Here is a 22,311-nt window from a genome sequence, read left to right as displayed (position 1 = left end):
GTGGATTGTTTAGGGAAGCATAAGAATGCATACTTCCCATTAGTATTTCGTAAGCTGCCATAGAGGAGGTTTGGGCTGCTAATGTTGTACAAGTGGTCATTGATTCAGCACATGTGTGCAAATCAGCTGGTTTGATGGTGGAGGGTGCTTACAAGCACATCTTTTAGTGTTGGAAATGTGGTCATTGATGTCAAAGTGAATGGATGGGATTGTTGTCAATAAGATATTCATTATTTTTATAAATGAAGGATGTCAAAGAAAGACTAATGATTAGGTGACATGAGAAAGATGGACAAATAGATATTGTTAAGAAGCACTTGTCATTGATATAGATGTTCATTATCATTGATGTACTTGGGTATTGTAAAAGGAAAATTGGACCATCGAAGAAGATATGTCTATGTTGAAATAACTAATGCAGCGATTACACTTGCACAGTATCAAGGAATGGAATTGTATCTTCTTTGAGAATTGTATGGTAGCGATTAGCACATTTCTAAAGGTTTCATAAAGGGAATGATTGGAATAAAAAGGAAAGCACAATCAAACAAGACCAGCAAACATATGTCTAAAAGTCAGTGATGATACTAGGAGATACATATATTTATGAAAGTGGTGATTAAATATGAATGTGTGGTGTTTCGATTAAAAACATAGGATGCAACAAACTTATTGTGGCATATTAACTATTCACAGAATAATTCATCATGAAAGAAATATGGAAGTTTGATTTCAGTGTATATTCTAAAACTCATGGAGATCGTGCTGGACCTGAAAGAGTACCTTGATAATGAACCATGGACACAGCGACATGTATCAAGAAGATACAACAATAAAATGTTAATGAATGCACGGGTTGACTAGGAAGTCTTAACATGTTAAAAAATGATCGGAGATCTGAATACTTCATGTCAAAGAGCAGAATGTAATCATACAAGTATGAATCAAGAGCTGATCAAGCCAAGCAATGAGAAGATGATTAATTGTCAAGGCAGCGCTTCAAGAAGATTGTGACGAATGTTAACAAACAAGGACCAAGCCAATAGCAGCGACCATTGTTGATGATTTATATTCCTGACATGACGTGAATCAGAGTGAAGAAAAAGTTCTAAATGCACAGTGATCTTTTTATATAATTCTGGGAATGATCACACTATGACAGTGATCAACAGTTAAACATCAACAATAGCAGCGAATTAAAAACAGATGATCTCTCAGTCTGATCATATATTACAATGGCAGTGAATTAAAAGTGAACCTTCACAAGGCAGTGGTCAGCAAATGCATTAAGCGCATTATATCTTTGCTTTTATTAACACGACTTAATGTCTAAATCGCATAACAAAAACATCAAAGTTTGATTAAGCAAAAAACACGATTTACTTTAAACAAACTAATAATGTCAAGAGGTGCGACTTATTATAAGCAAAGATAATCGAAAAGGTATGATTTGTTCTTCAAGGCTTATAAACAAAATACAAAGGATGCGATCTGAGGAGGTGCAATTAATACACATAATATGGTACAATTAAGAATAAATGAAGAGGTCCAATTTGTAAAAATATAATGAAGAGATGTATTTATTCAAAGAGGATTGTTGCTGTTCGATTAAGTATAAGATATCATTTTTTGATGAATGATGAAGGTGTAGAGTGTGGAGTGAGTAGCATTTAAGGCGTGTGTATAATGCTGAAGAAATAATTCTGGAACAAAAAGTACACTGCTGTGTATGTGTGTCTGGTGATATTATAATGCTGATATAAAGAAGAAAATATTACAGAGATAAAAGAAGATAATTTGTATGAATGAAAAGGCAGATCTTGTGAAAAAGAGATTATGTGTTAAGAGCAAATTCATGAGGCATATGTGTACCAATTTGTTGTGATTATTATATCAGTTTAGGGGCAGTATTATTGTCCTTCTATAGCAGATTTTGAAGTAAAGATTGCGGCCCTTTTGGTGGTAGATTTTTTTATCAGACTATAGCAGATTTGTTCAGACATATGAGGCAGATTTTAGTAGACTTATGAAGCAGATTTATGAAGCAGACTCAGAGCAGATTTGAGGGCAGATTCATGATTAGACTTAGAGCAGACTTATGGGCAGATTTATGAAGAAGTTTATTGGAGATCATCTCGAGGAGATTTTGATCATTATATGATCAGTCTACAGCTGAGTTGTTAAGGAAACATAATCAGATTTGTGGAAAGAAATATTATCAATCATTAGTTGAGAAAGTAACATTGTTAAGGTGAAAATTAATATTGGGAGTTGGTGCTTCCAGTGGGTTGGTGTTCTCAAACAAACTTAGGGGTTGGTGCCTCTTGTAGGTTGGTGCCTACAAATATTGTAAAAGAAGATATCCATATAAGCATTTATTGCCGTGGTTAAATCCCGTAAGGGTTTCCACATATATATCTTGTGTTCTATTTGTATTCATAATGGTTAGATCACATGTGAATGTTGGTATGCAATGAATGTGGTTATGAGATAAGTTATGTGCTTGTGATTAAAGTTCAAAAAGTAAAAGTTTGTTAATATACTGATTCACCCCCCTCCCCTCCCCCGTCCCCCTCCCGACACTCCACCCCTCCACCCCCTCAATATATTCTTGTGCTCTTCATTTAGACCCCATGTTGTGATCATTCATTGAACAATGCATTGAAGGACATAGGGAAAATAGATTGGGTGAAGCAAGTAGTGGCATAAGTAAGAGACATTCAAATGTTCATTTGCAACTAACACACCTCACTTGCTCTCCTAGGCCATTTTCAAAGGAGTTCCTTAAACCCATTGAGACAAGGTATGCCACTTTCATTTTGTTTCAAAATTTCAATATACAGAAACATTGGAAAATCAAAATTTTGAAACTTCAAACACTTGTATTCCAACTACATTGAGCCTTTTGTTGTTTTAAAATTTTTAATGAATAAAGGTATGCCACTTCATCTTGTTGGAGAGAGTGCTTGAGGTGCATGAACCTCTGCAGTTGATGGCGATGAATCTGAGTGGACTAGATGGCTGCTCTACTCAAAGAAAATCCCTCAAACAAAAGATCCTTGATGACAGTTGGTGTTCCACTGTGAGGTTGACATTGCTGATTTTTTTATTAGATTGCCGATTTCATCGAAAATTAAATATTACATTGCTGATTTTCATATTAAATTTCTAATTTTAATATTTTGAAGTTTTTGTTTGCATTTTGATTTTTCAGATATGTTTTACTCTTTCATCTCACCTATTGTAGATGTCATTAGATATGCTTGGGAAGATAAATTAAACAATTCTGGCTAAGGATCCTACTTTGGGGTATATGAGCTATTAGGCTCATTGTGATGCGGAGATGGAACACAATGAACACCCCACTTCATATGGTAGCCTATGCTCTAAATCCCAAATGGTATGCACCAAGGGATGGAAGGGTGCCTCCATGTGATGATGAAGAGGTTGTAGATGGGTTCACATAGTTCATTGATAAGATGTATCTAGAGTAGGAGACTTCCATACTTCACACACAATTCCTTGACTTGTGGTCTTACATTGAGTAAATCGCAAGCAAGATTGGATAGAGTTATATTAGCTCAAAGAGACCCTATTGGATGGTGGACATGCCACAAGAGGGATACACAACAATTGAAGTTGCTTGCCACTTGCCTCCTTTCACAGGTTGTCAGTTCCTTTGCTACTACAGAGGAGTTGGTCCTCATATGGCTTTATCCACTCCATCAAGAGGAATAAACTTACCTGTTTGACTTTAGGATCGTTAGACTCCAGCTTTACAATAGAATGTTGATCCCGAAGATGTGGCCTAGATTGATGAAGAGGAGACACTAGAGTGATTGGTTGGGATTCCATTGGATGAGTTGGACGTGGACCATGAAAGTAGCAGAGACTCAGAAGAGGACTTTGATTTTGATGTAGTATTGGGAGACGCAGATTAGAGGCAGCAGTGTACTACATTGTTTTGTATTTTGAAAATGAAACTATATGACAAAAGTGTAGCCTTTGAGCATTTTGTATGTTGTTTTTTTAATATAACATGCATATTGACAATGAATTCTAATTTTTGAGTCATGAATGCATATTGTATCATTGAGTATTGACAATGAATTTCGAAAACAAACGTTGTATGTCAATACTTAAGGTTCTATAATGTTATCATATGCATGTTATAGCCATGTTTTCATATGAATATAATGTACATATGCATTCTTTATCCATATAAATTTTCCCTATATTTTATATAGTCGTCCCCTTTGCCATCCCCTAAATTGGCAAAAAATGTAATGACCCCTCTTTCCTAGTTGATCACTCAGGTGTTGACATTTGCCTATTATCCATTTCCGTAGGCAAATCCAATGGATAGGAGATGTTAATCCAGGCAGGGAAGGACTTACACGCTATAGTTTGGCAGTCGATTATCTTCAACCTTGAGAAATTAATGTTATTTATGGCTAAGTCACCTTTTTTGCTAAAAATAGAAAGCTACCCATGGCTAAAATGGGTAATTTTATATTATGGTGGCTATTTATAGAAATAATTAAAGCCATAATAAAGTAACTCTATAATCTTATGTTATAAAGTTAAAAATAAAATATTAATGAGAGACCCCATGTCACGCCTCCCTAGGTGTTATAAGGTTGTTTAAAAAGGTGGGCTTTTTTTAATGATTAATTAGACCCTAAAGCTGATTGAACCACTTAAAGGAAGATATAAGTTGCAAAATAACTTCATTAAAATAAAGGAGAAAATCCTAAAAGTTCGATTAGGGTTGGGAAGCAATAAAGTAATGTGAGGGGGTCTCATTTGTGCATTCATTGATTCATTTTTACATCAGCAATTGGAGAATTGAGCTCTGAGGATGAATTTCAGTAGCCTTTCAGACTTCTGGGAACGAAAACTCCCTGGAGATTTCTGATTTGGATGGAAACCCAATTCATAGTTATGGGAAATCTATACAACATTTCCATTTGTGCTTAATTGGAGTGTTTTACAAGCAAATTTAGAGGTTAATTTCTAACAAATAAGCATCAAGGGTTTGATGCAATCAGATCAGTGAAATTCAATAAAAGAAATTGTTGCCAGGAGAACAATTTTACCAAAAATTAGTGAAATTGCTTGAAAGATTAATAATAAAATTGTTTGCAGCAAAAATAAGGCGAAATGTGGCAGATATGGAGGGATTTGAGATTCCTCAAAGCCAGCTGTACATTCTTCTAAGATGGTTGTACCTTTCCTAAACTAGTTGTACCATTCAGTAGGCCTGAGATTGCACATCATGGCCGTACCAGCCAAGAAAGAGGTTGGATTTCGTGCAAACTTAATTGTCAGCATCTTCCAACAGCGATTTGGTGATTTCTACAGGCTACAAGAGGTGATTTTGATTCAGATTGTTGTTTTTGTCAGTGAATTGAATAATCCTGCGTGGGAGCTAGGCTTGGGACTTCGCAGTTCCCTAGTATTTGTTTTTGGTAATTATTGTAGAAGCAAATAAAGCCATTTGGAGTCATCTTCGATTGTTGGGAGCTCATAGATTGTGTTATCTTGAAATTCATCAATAAAATTCCTTCTTGGTTGAGCGTTGAACTCTTGATATGCAAATAGTTGTTGTGGTGAATTATTTCCTTAATTCTGAAATTTATTATCTTGCTGTTCCAAAAATCAGAATTCTCAATTTATTTATCAATCATTAATATTTCTGCATTTTGAGTTCAAAAGTATTGTTTCATTGGCATACATTCATGATGAACCCTTATGTGTAAATGTTATTCAAATTTTCTATTCAAGATGCAAGTTATATTGAAGGTTTATTTTTCTTTCAAATATATGTTATTTCTTAATATAATAAATCTGATTATTGTCTGGTATGTTGCAGATGAGAAGGAGCATTTATGAATTTCGATGTTCTTCTCATAATCACCGATTGATATATATATGCCGACAAGGAGGATCAATCAATACCTTGACCGGTCATGTCTATTAGACATGACTGATCAAGATATTACTTGATTGCACCTCTTCAATCATAATTGCATTTAACTTTATACAAATCGATGTGCATAAACTAACAAGTTTAACCGATACTAATCGGTGTGCATAAACTAACAAGTAAACCCGATAATCATCGGTGTGCATAAACTAACAAGTAAACCCGATAATCATCGGTGTGCATAAACTAACAAGTAAACCCGATAATAATCGGTATTTATGCAGTTATTAACAAACCCGATAATAATCGATATTTCGTGCAGTTAACAATCAACCCGATTTTTAGCAAGATTATATATAAGAATCGAGGGATATGATCACAACTAGATCGTATATCATGCATACTATTATTGATATAATATAAATAAAAAATGACATATCGAAGAGTAGTTATATTTATCAGACGAAGGAATGATGACTGAAGTCTTATCATAGTCTATCGATGAGATAGATGATTGAATGAGAGACTTCATTTATCTCTCATTCAATCATTTACCTTACTGAGGCTATCATGTATCAACACTCTCTTATAGCTAGAGAAGATAAATGAAAGACAACATATTAGCATCACATTTCTTATGATGGTCAGTATCCCTTACATAATCTTACTCTCTAGGGAATCATATCACCTAGATATGTGACATGAAGTATCATCAGTCATTTGATACAAGAAATCACATCACCTAAACATGTGACATGAAGTATCATCTAAACGCGTGATACAAACGTTCATCACATCAACTTGTGATGACAAGATATCACCCAAGCATGTGATATCAGTATTGCCTAAACACGCAATACTTTAAGAATAAGCACATGAGAATAGTCAAATTCTCAACTTATCCTAGTTGTGGTATGTGCACTAACATTTTATTCAAATGTTTTACCACAACACAATCATGGCACATCCATGGCATACCAGAGATCCAACATGATAACTGGTTTGAACATCATAAGATCGTCATGTTATAATGTCTACATACAAGTGTTCATTATCTGAGAGATCATCACCTCTTAGACATGAACACAGGGGGTTAAACCCATAAAAGTCCTAATATGACAAAGAAGTTTACACATAAAACATCTTAATAAGCATAAGAGTACAAAGCAAATTAAATTTCAATAATACCAAGACCTTTTCTGAAGTGCTCAACTTTCACCCTTGAAAGTGGTTTGGTAAGAATATCTGCTGTCTGATCTCCTGTACAAATGTATTCCAACTGGATCACATTCCTATCTACCATGTCTCGTACATAATGATATGGAATCTCAATATGTTTGGATCTGTCATGAAACACCGGATTCACTGAAAGTTTTATACAACTTTGGTTGTCGCAATGAATAACTGTAGGCTTCACTGGTTCATCGAATAACTCCACAAGCAGCTTCCTAAGCCATACTTCCTCTTGAGCAGCCATGGAGGCTGCAATGTATTTGGCCTCAGTGGAACTCTGTGCTACTGATGACTGTTTTCTACTGATCCAGGATATCATGGCTGAACCTAAACTGAAACAACACCCTGAGGTGCTTTTCTTGCCAGTTACACTTCCAGCCCAATCGGAATCTGTGAATCCGTATAGATTTAGTTCAACTCTCTCATATTTGAGACCAAGTTTTAGGGTACCTTGTAGATATCTCATGATATGTTTTACTGCTACCAGGTGTATCTCCTTTGGTTCACACATAAATTGACTCAAGGCATTAACTGCATAACAGATATATGGTCTCGTATTTACAAGATACATCAGGGACCCAATCATTTGCCTATATAGAGTAGGATCTGAGGGTTCTGATTCTACTGCTGCTTCCTTAAGTTTATGAAGGTTTGTTTCCATTGGAGAGGTCATGGGTCTGCAGTTTAGCATTCCAAATCTCTTCAAAATGTCCAAGGTATATTTACCCTGGTTTAGTATAATGCCATCAGAAGTCTGCCATACTTCCAAACCTAGGAAGTAATGAAGGAGTCCCAAGTCCTTCATATCAAATTCTTTAGCAAGGTCTTTCTTACACTGATCTATGAGGTGATCTTTTCCGTGATTAACAAATCATCAACATATAAAATCAATATTAGCATATCACCTTTGTTTTGCTTATAGTAGAGATTAGGATCTGCATCATTCTTGGAGAAGCTTAGTTTTGAGAGATAAGTATCAATTCTTTCATACTAGGCCCTGGGAGCCTGTTTAAGCCCATAGAGAGCTTTCTTGAGTCTACACACATGAGACTCTGCATCATGAATCTCAAACCCTTCAGGTTGCTCTAGGTATACTTCTTCTGAGATCTCACCATTAAGGAAGGCTGTCTTAACATCCACTGATGAACTTTCCATCCCTTTGATGCTACAATGGCTAAGACCGTTCTTACTGAGGTGTATTTGGCTATAGTTGCAAATGTTTCTTCATAATCAATTCCTTCCTTTTGAGAGAACCCTCTCGCTACAAATCTAGCCTTGTGTTTCTCAATGCTGCCATCTACAGCGTGTTTGATTTTGAAGAGCCATTTGGAGGTGACAACAGATTTCCTAGCTGGCCTAGGGACAATCTCCCAAACATCATTTTTCATAATGGATTGGTATTCCTTAGACATGGTGCCTCTGATACATTAGTAGGTTTTGCTTTTGAGAGATCATTCATGAGAGCGACGTTGTTGGTGAGTTTGTTAGGCCTTTTGCTTTCTCTGAAGGTTCCTGAAGGAGCAGCATACTTCTGAGCTTCTTCTACAGTTTTGGTGGCCCATGGTGGTCTTTTCTTGAAATTTTGTCTAGGTGGGTTTTGAGTTTCACCTACATTTTCCTCAAGACTTTCCCTCTGAAGTTCAGGAGCAAAGTCTTCCTCTATTCTAGGGGTGGGGATATAGACTTCAAGTTCTATTGAGCTTTGGGCTCTTTTGAAGGCTAAATCTTCTTCAAAGATTACATCCCTACTCAGTTCAATATTCCTCTGACCAGGTATATAGATTCTGTAGGCCTTGGAGGTTTCACTATATCCTACAAGTATTCCCCTTTTTCCAAAAGGCTCTAATTTTAATGTTTTCTCCTTACGTACATGAATATAGATAGGACACCCAAATATTCTAAGGTGTCTGATATTTGGCTTTGTTTTAGTAAAGACTTCCTCAGGGTTTTAGCTTCAAGATGAGAGTGAGGACATCTATTTTGTATATATATAGCAGTGCTTGTTGCTTCTGCCCAAAGATTGGTATTTAGATTCTGATCAGGAATCATGGTTTTGGCAGCTTCTACAATTGTCCTATTTTTCCTCTCAGCTACCCCATTTTGTTGAGGATTATAGGGTATTGTAAGCTCCCTCTTAATCCCAACATTTTTACAAAAATCTTTAAACAAATCTGAGGTGTATTCCCCCCCATTGTCCATTCTTAAGGTTTTGATTTTATTTTCTGAGTAGTTTTCTGTTAGTGATTTAAATTCCTTAAACCTATTAAGGATCTCTTGTGATTCTTTACATTTTAGAAAGTAGATCCAAGTTTTCCTAGAGTAGTCATCAACAAATATTACATAATACAAAAATCTCCCTAAAGAAGGTACGAACACAGGTCCACATACATCAGAATGAACTAACTCTAGAACTTTTCTTGTTATCCTAGTACTATTTTGAAAAACAACTTTAGCATTTTTACCTAGGGCACATCCCTTGCATGCCCCTGAATGGTATTGCTTTAACTTAGGTAGGCTCGTGACAAGGTTTCCCATTGATGATAGAGCTCTAAAATTCAGGTGACCTAGTCTTCTATGCGAAACTTCATTAGCATCTGTAGTTTCGTGAATTAGGGCTAGGTTGGGCTTTGTGCACAACTGATACAAGTAGCCTTGTTTTTGACCAATGGTTTTAGCTTTCTTGATAGATGAATTCTTTGGCCAAGCCAACACTCTGTTGTCCATGAAGGTCACTCTGTACCCATTATCCTCTAGTGCTAATATGGAGACTAGATTTCTCTTGATGCTTGGGACATATAGTACTCCTTTAAGTTGCAATGATACGCCTGACTTTAGTTTGATGGTGTAGGTTCCAACTCCTCTGACTTGATGTGTGGAGTCATCTCCAATAGTCACTTCCTCATCATTCTCCTCTATCATGGAGTCTAGCACTTCTCTAAACCCTGTAATGTGTCTGGATGAGCCACTGTCGATCACCCAGGAGTTAACCTTGTTTGATGCTTGGTTTGTAAGTGCTGAGTAGAGTACATACTTCTCGGAGTCATCTTCCCTTTTAGATTTTCTTGCTTTGGCAAATGTGGCTTGTTGTTTGGCTCTTTCTGGACATTTGGCAACATAGTGCCCGAATTTGTCACATCTGTAACATTGAATTTGTGAAAGATCCTTCTTGAAGTTGTTCTTGCCATGACGACCTTTCCTCTTCCTAAATTGTTTCTGCTTGCTTTTCTTGTTGGAGTTTGTATTTAGGACTTGAAGATCTTCATCTATATTCTTTTATTTGATCCCTTTCTTATTTAACCTTGATTCTTCTTGGAGACAATCTGCCTTTATCCTATCAAACTTTGGAAATTTATCCCTTGCATTGATGCCTTGGATGAATGCTTCCCATATACTAGGCAACCAATCTAGAGCAATGAGTGTTAATTCTTTGTTTTGGATCTCATATCCGAGGGTTGCTAGCACATCCCTTAGGGCTGATATCTGCATGAAGTAGGCATTGACTGACTCCCCTTTGATCTTAGCTATATGATTTATTTCTCTCTTTAAAGACAAGGTTCTACTGGTATTGGATATCTCAAATGCATCTTTAAGTGCTTTGAACATGTTGTAGGCCGTTTCATGTTTCCTTATGATGGGCATAATATTATTTCTCACCCCATCAACTATGATTTTGATGGCCTTTTCATTTCCCTCTATCCAAGTTTTTTGTCAAGTTCAGTGTTAGGTTCTGTAGTTTCAGTTTTTACAAATGATTCGATTTTATTTTCTTTTAGAATCATCTGAATTCTGAACTTCCATGTTGAGAAGTCATCACCTCCTCTGAGTCTATCTTCGAATCTGATAGCGCTAGCCATTAGTAGAAATATGATATTGAATATATGCTTGTCTTGAATTTTCCACAAAATTGAATAGCCTTAGGTTCGATTTAACTTGGCTCTGATACCATGTAAATGTTATTCAAATTTTCTATTCAAGATGCAAGTTATATTGAAGGTTTATTTTTCTTTCAAATATATGTTATTTCTTAATATAATAATTCTTATTATTGTCTGGTATGTTGCAGATGAGAAGGAGCATTTATGAATTTCGATGTTCTTCTCATAATCACCGATTGATATATATATGCCAATAAGGAGGATCAAGTAATACCTTGACCGGTCATGTCTATTAGATATGACCGATCAAGATATTACTTGATCGCACCTCTTCAATCATAATCGCATTTAACTTTATACAAATCGATGTGCATAAACTAACAAGTTTAACCGATACTAATTGGTGTGCATAAACTAATAAGTTTAACCGATATTAATCGATGTGCATAAACTAACAAGTAAACCCGATAATAATCAGTGTGCATAAACTAACAAGTAAACCCGATAATAATCGGTATTTATGTTTTTATTAGCAAACCTGATAATAATCGGTATTTTGTGCAGTTAACAATCAACCCGATTATTAGCAAGATTATATATAAGAATCGAGGGATACAATCACAACTAGATCGTATATCATGCATACTATTATTGATATAATATAAATAAAAAATGACATATCGAAGAGTAGTTATATTTATCAGACGAAGGAATGATGACTGAAGTCTTATCATAGTCTATCGATGAGATAGATGATTGAATGAGAGACTTCATTTATCTCTCATTCAATCATTTATCTTACCGAGGCTATCATGTAACAACATTATGCAATCATTGGAAACAAAACCCAAGCCAAAACCTCATTAAAACTATTCTAAAAAGTTTCAATCAGCAATGATAAAAATAAAAAAACTTCAATACAAACTAGTCGGGGATCTTTTTGTGGTATTAGAAAAATGATCCTGCCAACCTGAGGGTCCTCTGATTATTTCTATGCATCCGGGAATGACTGGGCCTTACAGATATTATACTTGTAGAAGAACATAGGGAAACTTGGATTTTGATATAGGTGACATACCCGAGGGTAATAGGAGTCCTCGGCCTGAGGAGAGACAAAACAGTCCCGATCTTGATGAGTTACTGAGAACTCTGGCTAATTTACAGCCGAGGATTGTGCAGGTATTAGATAGGCTTTAGGATAGTTTGGATAGATTGGACTTGAATTGCTACATGGATAGGCATGGTAGACATGACAGTTCTGTTTCAGTTGTAGGCAATCGTTGTAGTAGTAGAGCCCCTTCATCAATCGACAATGCTCTTGGTTCTCCTAGGTGTGACAGGACTCATACACAGATAGTTGACAGGCCCATGCAGCCTCATTTCACTCCTAAAGATGAGCCACCACCAGTAGACCCACAGGAGGGCGTTGAGTTCCAAGATATGGCTATGGTAGCTAGTGAGGAGTGGGCACGCCTCCTAGAGCATTTTAGAGACACTTTCCCTTTACATTGGTACTGTATGCAGTGTAGAGACAGTATGAGGAACGGTAATGATAGATGGCCTAGACAGTAGCAAAACAATGATCTCAAGCGAGCTACCAATAAATTCACTTTATCTTCCTTCGATGGTAGTGAGGAGATCTATAATGTCCCCTTCTCATTGATGCTCTTTCAGTGGTCCATTAGCCTATTCTTGAGACCCGTAGGCTAGTTGGAATGAGGAATGAGGGTCTAGCATTGATGAAACGAGGATTTACTATTTTTAGTAAGTCAGGGAATGACCATTCTGGTGTCACTGTCCTACTGAGCTCTCCATTTTTTGCCTCTGGACGCGATGATCATACTTTTCTGAGCATTAATTCTTGACTTACTATTTATAGTAAGTGGCTATGTGGCACAATTCTATTTTTGGCAGTGGATAGGGTTCTGATTCTGCAACAGTTTTGTGGTCCTCCTGACTCAGTTTCATCCTAACAGTGTTGATAATCAGTACGGGAGTCATATGCGAAATAATTGAATATTAATTCCTTATCCTAAGGTTTAATATTTAATTAATTTGATTATTGACGACTGATTTATTAAAATTGGGATTAATGCCTATTTTATCCTAATTGTTTGGCGAAACTCATGTGTACTATGGAATGGCGAAATATTTTAGAGGAATATTATGTTTTAGTGCATCTCCATTATTTGCCAAGTAATTAACGTGGGTCCCTTCCTTTTTGGCGTGGGGTTTGACTTGTGAAAATTGGCGCTACACTTGGGTGAAATGAAATTCAAATGCAAGGTGTGGAATTTGGAGGAATGGCATTTGAATTTGAAGAGTGAAGTTATAAATAAGAGGCTTGGGCTCCCATTTGGAGGATCTTTGAAAATTGTATCGTTATGCTGCCGGTTTGGCTACTGAAAATCTGAGCTTCGAAGTTGGCTTCCTAGCTGAGTCTCAGTTTCGTGCTTGCAATATAGTACCTAGCTGTGCCCTTGTGTTCCCATTGCAGATTGGTTATTGAGTTGTAGATTATGGAGTGATTGATGTTGGATTTGATTGTTTCTGGTTGCTGGTCGCGAGACTGCTGAAAGTGAAATTTGCTCATACCTCTTAACCAGGCGACTCCATTCATCTAGGTACCGGCTCATTCTTCCTTCCATGCCATGGCGATACAATGTGTGAGTTTCTGGCTATTTTGTTTGAGCATTGTTTTTAATAGACAAAATCGAACATCCAAGGTATGGTGTTGGTTTTTGCAATTGCCTTGGGATGCGTGCCAAATGAATATAGGGTTGTTTGAGTGGTAATTTGGTTGGGATGTTATTGTTAGAGTTATATTGGGAGATTGGGATTGATTTCATGTGATGTGGGTAGAAAATGAATGAGTTATGAATGTTTTGATGTTTCCATAGGCTGCTGAAATTGTACTTTCAGCTTGCAGATCAGTGTAACAGAAAATTACAGTCTTGTTGTAGAAATATGCAATTAATCTTCTCATCTCATCTTTATATTGTAAGGTTGTTTCAGTAGTACTGATCATCCCTTCTTTCTGCTTTCATTTGTAATCCCCACTGCATAAGTGGAAGAGGCTGGCTTGCCGCCTTCTAAGTTTTGTAATTCAGTTTTTTGTAATTAGTCCTCCACTGAATAAGTGGTCGAGTGATAAGTTCAACACTATGGTCCTCCAGCTGAAATATGCGGTAGAGTGATTGTTTAATGTAATGTCCTCCTCTTGCTGAAATATGCGGTAGAGTGATTGTTTAATGTAATGTCCTCCCGCTGAAATACGCGGTAGAGTGATTGTACTTCAATTCCTTGTGATTTCCCCTTGGTCGGTTTACCGCCAAGAGTTTGGTTTCTATCCTGCTGGATAAGCAGAAGGGGCTGGCTTGCCGCCCATGCATTGTAATTTTCAGTTTGATTATTGTTGCTGACGATCCCCGGAACACTGTATGCTCTCACCCTCCCAGTTTGGGCTCTCGGTGAACAAAAGGTGGAAGGGTTCCCTTTCAATTGTTTTGGTTTATTCCTCTAACCTTAATTGGTTATTTGTTGTGGTTGAATTGTTATTGGCCTAAAAAACAAAAAAAAAATAGTGGGATATTACAAGATCAGTGCACAATCCTGGATGCACAAACTTGACATCTACCTTTCACTTAAGCCAATGCCTGAGGACGAGGCTATTCAGTTTGTAGTATTACATTTAGAGGTCGTGGGTTATGATTGGTGGCACCATGGTTTAGTCACCCAAAACCATGGACTCATACATTCTTACACTAAGTTTACTGAGCAGTTGATTGCTAGATTTGACTATAAGGATGTTGAGTTGTATTACAAAGATCTTGCACTGTTGCGACAAACTGGACATGTTGAAACTAATATTAATGAGTTTCAACGTATTGCTGTTATAGTTCTTGAGATATCGAAGAAGATGCCGAAGAGATGCATGGTGGTGCTATTTATTGAGGGTTTACATGACAGGTTACAGGGATTGGTCAAGGCTCTCAAGCCTAGGACCCTACATGAGGCTATTCAGACTACCCTAGACCTTGAGACTACACCACCACCCACTTCTTATCAGTCAGATAAGAAGTTTTCCAGAGGCTCTAAACCTTTTCAGAGGTCTTCTACACAACACAAGAGTGTACCACCTCCTAGGATGGATTAGGAGACACGTAATGAGTTGAGGAGGAAGAAGCTATTCTTCTCGTGTAAGGAGCCTTGGGAGCCTGGACACAGATGCCTTGGGAAAGGCAAAGCACATCTCATTGAGGTCTATTTTGAAGTGGATGATGAGCATATATAGGATATAGTTTCTAAGGACAACAATGGTGAGGATGAGCATGAGACTCCATAGATAGAGCTTGGGGAGGATGAGACTTTGGGTACATTCAAGGTCACTATTGCTACTCTCTCAGGAGTCCCTAAGATTCATCCCTTTCAGTTGAAGGGAGTAATTAAGGGACAACGTGTGATTTGCCTTGTGGATAGTGGTGCTACTCACAATTTAATTGACGAGGGTCTGGTTGCTAGGCGTGGATTGCAGGCTGAGGACTTTGCTGGTTTTAGTGTGACAGTAGTAGATGGCTTTTCCATGTGGTGCACCAGAAGGGTCCCACAACTTAATATACAAATGGGTGATTATACTTTGACCAATGACTTCTACGTTGTAGGTCTTGGTGAAATTGATGCAGTGCTTGGCATCCAGTGGCCACAATCACTTGGTAGATATGTTCAGGACTTCCAGAGGATGGAGTTGGATTTTATAGCAAATGGCAAGAAGGTGGTATTGAAGGCTCATTCTGATGGTGGCCCTAGGGTAGTCTCAGCACGCAGGATGGAGTCTCTTTTCAGATATGGTTATGTTGCTTGGGCAACACAGTGTTTCATTTTGTCCAAGACACCTTCACTTGATGAGCAGCCATTCCATATCGATGTCTACATAGTTTTGGACAGGCATGGAGTTGTATTTGCGGATATTCCTCCTCGAAGACGTCCTAACCGTGGGTTTGAGCATGTGATAGAGTTAGAGGAGGTCGCTAAGCTCGTCATCACTACTCCCTATCGTCATCCTAAGGCATTTAAGGATGAGATAGAGAAGACTATCTGGGAGCTATTGGATATGGGGTTCATTAGGCCTAGTTCTAGCCCCTTTGCTTCTTCTGTTGTGTTGGTGAACAAGAAGGATGGCACTATGCACATGTGCATTGACTACTGTGCATTGAATAAGAAAACAATCAGGTTCAGGTATTTGATTCCAGATATAGATGAGTTACTATATGAGATTCATGGTGCATTGTACTTTTTGAAGATTGATCTTCGATCAAGGTACCATTAGATTTGTGTTCGTGAGGACATACATAAGACAACATTCAAATGTCACTACGGGCACTATGAGTTATTGGTGATGTCGCTTGGTCTCACTAATGCACCTACTACATTTTAGTCATGTATAAATCATATATTTAATAAGCAGTTGCGTAAGTATGTGTTGGTGTTCTTTGATGACATATTGATATACAACAAGACTTGGGAGGAGCACTTGAGGCATTTGGATGAGGTTCTTGGTATTATGGAGGCACAGTCTCTATTTGCCAAAATGTCCAAATGTGAGTTTGGACTTACATAGATATTATACTTGGAGCATGTGATTTGTGCTAATGGAATGAAAGTCCATCAGGAGAATATACAGGCGATACTTGATTGGCCACCGCATAGGAATATTTCAGAGTTGCGAGGTTTCCTAGGCTTATGTGCATATTACATGAGGTTTGTGAAGGGTTATTCACAACTTGCAACTTCATTGACAGATCTCACACGGAAGGGTGCTTTTAGATGGACAAAAGAGGCACAAGTTGTATTTTATAGGCTCAAGCTAGTCAAGAGCACTCATCCAGTTTTAGCTCTTCCAGACTTCTCTCAACCCTTTGTTCTAGAGTGTGATGCATCAAAAGAGGGCATATGTGTTGTTCTTGTGCAGAATCACCATCCCATTGCTTACGAGAGATGGAAGTTGAGAAATAATGAGGTTGTATTCTACCTATGACAAGGAGATTCTTGCCATTATGCATGCTTTGGTGAAGTTTCGATAGGACTTGGTAGATGGCAGATTCATGGTGAGGACTGACCACAACAACTTGAATTATTTCTTGGAGCAGAAAGAAATTAGTGAGCGCCAACAAAAATGGGTTAGCAAAATTCAGGGATATGACTTTGACATTGAGTATCTCAAAGGGAAGAAGATTATTGTTGTGGATGCATTTTCCAAGAGGCCTTCAATTGCTGCCCTATGGTCCTTGAGTGAGATTTCAGCTAATCGGAAGTCTCAACTTTTAGTTGAGTATTCCAAAAATCAGTTTGCATGTGAGATTATGGATGGACAAATTTAGGATGACAAGTACACTATGATTGATGATGTGATATACTATAAGAAAAAAATTATTTAGTCCCTGGGTCAAAATTGAAGGATAAGATTTTGCATGCCATCCATGACACACCACTAGCAGGACATCCTGGTTACTTCAAAACATACAGGTAGGTACAAGAGAGATTCTCATGGAAGGGTCTCGATGATGATGTCTTGCACTATATTCGTGACTGTGTGACTTTTCAGCAGAACAAGTTAGAGCATACTTTCCTAGCTAGTCTTCTGTAGCCGTCGCCTATTCCAGAGCAGAAGTGGGAGGGTATATCGATGGATTTTTTTACTAGTCTTCTAAGAGTTCAGGGGAAGGATTGCATCTACGAGGTTGTGATAGATTGACAAAGTTTGCACACTTCATTCCTATTGCAGCCGACTTTACAACATCTCAGGTAGCAAAATTATTCTTTCGTGAGGTGTTTAGACTCCACGGACTCCCCAGGATCATTGTCAGTGATCAAGATAGCATATTCATGAGCATCTTTTGGCATGTGCTATTCCGGTTAGAAGGTACAAAGTTGACCCCTAGTACTAGTTACAACCCTCAGATGGATGGACAAACAAAGATTGTCAACAAATGGGTTGAGGGATACTTACGTAACTATGTCTCGGGTTAGCAAGAGGCATGGGTGCGTTGGTTGTATTTGGGGGAGCATTGTTATAATACTACATACCACATTTCGATTGGTATGACTCCCTTCTGTGTGTTGTATGGATAATTTGTGGACTTGGCGCTTGGTGATAGCAAAGTGCCTAGAGCTCGGGATTGGCTTCAAGACAGTTAGGATATCCTTAAGGCACTTAAGGATAACATTCAACATGCCCAAAATCAGCAAAAGATGTATGCAAACCGGCATCGAATTGAGAGGTCATTTGAGGTTGGAGACATGGTCTTTTTGCATTTGCAGCCCTACAGGCAGAGTACACTCAAGAGGAGTGGGGCAAAGAAACTCAAGCCTTGGTTTTATGGACCTTACAGAGTATCGAAGAGGATTGGAGAGGTAGTGTATGAGCTTGAGTTGCCTTTTGATAGTAAGATACCTAATGTCTTTCATGTGTCTTGCTTGAAAAGGGCTTTGGGACAACATTTTGTTTCTTCACCTGAGTTGCCTTCATTGGATGAGGAGGGCCGATTGATCTTGATTCGTGTAGAGATTTTAGACATAACGGAGAGGAGGTTGAGGAGTAGTGTGATTAGGGAATATTTGGTACGTTGGAAGGACTTGCCTATAGAGTATGCCACGTGGGAAGGGGAAATGATACTTCACCATCCAACTTTGCAGTTGCTTGAGGGCAAGCAATCCTAGGATGGCAAGAATGTAATGTCCCCTCTTTCCTAGTTGATCACTTAGGTGTTGAGATTTGCCTATTATCCATCTTTGTAGGCAAATCCAATGGATAGGAGATGTTACTCCATGCACGGAAGGGCTTACATGCTATTGTTTGGCAGTTGGTTATTGTCATCCTTGAGCAAATAATGTTATTTATGGCTAAGTCACCTTTTTGCTATAAGTAGAAAGCTACCCATGGCTAAAACGGATAATTTTATATTATGGTGGCTATTTATAGAAATAATTAAAGCCATAATAAAATAACTTTATAATTTTATGTTATAAAAAAAAAAATATAAATGAGAGACCCCATGGCACACATCCCTAGGTTTTATAAGGTTGTTTTAAAAGGTGGACTTTTTATTAATCATGAATTAGACCCTCAAGCTGATCGAACCACTTAAGGGAGATGTAAGTTGCAAAATGACTTCATTAAAATAAAGGAGAAAACTCTCTAAGTTCGATTATGGTTGGGAAGTAATAAAGTAACGTGAGGGGGTCTCATTTGTGCATTCATTGATTCATTTTTACATCAGCAATTGGAGAATGGAGCTCTAAGGATGAATTTCAGCAGCCTTTCAGACTTCTGGGAACAAAAACTCCCTGGTGATTTGTGAGTTGGATGGAAATGTAGTTCAAAATTATGGGAAATCTATACAAGATTTTGTGCTTAAGTGGAGTGTTTTACAGGCAGATTTAGAGGTTAAATTCCAGCAAATAAGCATCAAGGGTTTGATGCAATCAGATCAGCAAAATTCAATAAAAGTAATTGTTGCCGGGTCAACAATTATACCAAAAAACAGTGAAATTACTTGAAAGATTAATAATAAAATTGTTTGCAGTAGAAATAATGCGAAATGTGGCAGATTTGGAGGGATTTGAGATTCCTCAAGCCAGCCGTACATTTTTCTAAGCTGGTCATACCTTTCCTAAGCCAGTTGTACCATTCAGCAAGCCCCCAATTGCGCATCATGGCCGTACCAGCCAAGAAAGGGGTTGGATTTCATGCAAGCTTAATTGGCAGCATCTTCCAGCAGTGATTTGGTGACTTCTACAGGCCACAAGTGTTGATTTTGATTCAAATTTTTGGTTGTCAGTAAATTGAATAATCCTTCCTGGGAGGCCAAGCTTGGGACTCAGCAGTTCCCCAGTATTTGTTTTTGGTAATTATTGTAGAAGCAAATAAAGCCATTTGGAGCCATCTTTGATTCATCAATAAAATTCCTTCTTGGTTGAGCACTGGACTCTTGGTATGCAAATAGTTGCTGTGGTGAATTATTTCCTTAATTCTGAAATTTATTATCTTGCTGTTCCAAGAATCAGAATTCTGAATTTATTTATCAGTCATTAATATTTCTGCATTTGAGTTCAAAAGTATTGTTTCATTGGCATACGTTCATGATAAACCCTTATGCAATCATTGGAAACAAAACCCAAGCAAAAACCTCAAAACAACTATCCTAATAACTTTCAATCAGCAACGTTAAACATCAGAAAAATTCAGTACAAAATGGTTGGGGATCTTTAAAAAAAAAAATACCATCTTGGAACCTCGTCCCCCCATCCTTACCATCCACCTCCCAAAAACATAGGGTAATGTAGCTTTTAAGTTTTATCTTACAATTTGATTGTACAAATTATGTAAGGTTTACTGCACGATTTACATAAGCTTTTAGATTCTGCTAGTTCGATATGCTTCTTCTCATGCCAAATCTAGCTTTAATTCCAAAAAGCATGGGAGGGATGAACAAGAAACAAGTATGTCCCTGCCAACATAGAGCAACTACCAGTGGTGGATAGTGGTGTCAAAAGCTTCTCCTATTCCCTTTGTATCGCAGGCTTAGGACATAGGAATCCGATCATTTTTAGTTGATGGTTTAAAAATGAAAATCAACTGTTCTCTAGTTGGTAGTAAACTATATTGTAAATTTTGTTTTCATAACTTAATAAGTGAAGTATTTTAAAATATGAATGGAAAATATTTAATTAAATAATTAAACTAAATAGAAGTATGATAAATATAAAAACTAGTTTATAAACTAAAAATCATGCAAATTTGTATGTAATTATGATTTTTATATGTTTTTTGTATTGGCATACCATACCCATGTACTCTTCCCTGATTGCAATACCAATTCAGTAACTTAGCAATTTTTTATAATTACCATTTTTATAATGTGTAATCTCAATTTTTGATGCAAAATAAAAATTCCAACATACAACCACACATGCAAATCATTATTGATTTGACTTAAAATCTGAAAAATACAAAGAAATGTGAGCCTATTTGCTTCACAATCAACATAAACAAATTTCATTATAAAGTCTCATAATCTGCAAGAAGGAACTACAACAAGAAGTAGCCTTCAAATCTGATTTCTCTTCATCTCATTTCTTCTTCACCTTCTTCAAACCTACAATTTCTTCAAAGATAAATTTCTTCTTCCTCTCAAACTTCCGAAAAATCTAAAAATGGGGATTCTGAAAATAATGTTGAAATTTGCCTTTTAACCATCATAATCACCAAAACTCCAATTTGAAAACTTTCCCAAAATTCTCCACCCAATAGGACCCCAAAATAGAAACTGCCCAATAACTCATTTTTGGGTGCCCTTTTTTGAATTTTCAAAATAAAGGAAAGTGTTTTGAGTTAAGGCAAGTTGCGACTCCCATTTCCCGCACCCCAAAACTGAATAAATTCCAAATTTAATGAAAAATACTCCAAATTCAAATTTGAATTTCATGTTCACCTTGGATGCTCCTGCATCAATTTTTATCTCCATCTACTATATTTGACATGAAATAACAAAATTTGTTTTCTTTCCTCAATTTTTTTTAAATAGTAAATTTTTTTTTAGCCATGTTTTCCCATTTTAAACATTAGTAATTGAATTCCATTTATACTTTTACAATGCTGTGTAAATGTAATTCTACCATGCATTGAGGGCAATACACATTTATATTGATTGGTGTTTGTTCTTTTTTAAATTTTTTTCGTTCAGTTTCAATTCTTGCTTTTAACAGTCTTTCTAATGTTTGAATTTGAAATGTTAGTGCCGTACTTTAGGAGTTGAAGATTTGAGTTTGCTTTCTGGTGAAGAACTCCATTCACCCAAGACATTTTTAGTTATTTTCAATGGGCTCATTCTTGGAGTACATAGGCGGCCACAGGTATTTTTTAAATAAACTATTAATAGTTTATCTTCATATGCAGTTTAGTTATATTAAATAGTTTCAATACTATTAGTAAAAAATTCTAAGAAACTCTTTTTAGTATTTATACCCCAAATATCTAATTGATGGTGAATGTTTAATTGTTAGCGTTTCGCGGTATTTCTAAGAAAGTTACGCCGAGCTGGTAAAATTGGAGAATTTGTGAGCGTTTTTGTGAATGAGAAGCAGGTATTGGTCAAAATATTTATTCAGCTTTATAGAAAGTTCTGGACCATTTCTAGAATAAGTATAATTAATTGAACATGTGATATTATTAGTTGATCTTGGGGGGTGGGAAGATGGGGGGCAACCATTTATGCA

General features: G+C 37.0%; 1 protein-coding gene across 4 annotated transcripts in view; it reads left to right on the top strand.

Moving 5' to 3' along the window:
- LOC131072727 (DNA-directed RNA polymerase III subunit 2) overlaps positions 1 to 22,311 on the top strand; it is a 182,096-nt gene that overhangs the window by 102,753 nt on the left and 57,032 nt on the right. For all 4 annotated transcript variants that reach the window (XM_058008988.2, XM_058008986.2, XM_059221304.1 and 1 more), the window contains 2 exons: positions 21,832 to 21,948; positions 22,099 to 22,179. In XM_058008988.2, coding sequence (XP_057864971.2) covers positions 21,832 to 21,948; positions 22,099 to 22,179 — 198 coding nt within the window. The remainder of the gene's footprint in view (positions 1 to 21,831; positions 21,949 to 22,098; positions 22,180 to 22,311) is intronic.

Source organism: Cryptomeria japonica, chromosome 5 (genome assembly GCF_030272615.1).
Source record: "Cryptomeria japonica chromosome 5, Sugi_1.0, whole genome shotgun sequence".
Lineage (NCBI taxonomy): Eukaryota > Viridiplantae > Streptophyta > Pinopsida > Cupressales > Cupressaceae > Cryptomeria > Cryptomeria japonica.
Note: the sequence above shows the minus strand (reverse complement) of the source record. Positions and strands in the feature narration are given on the sequence as shown.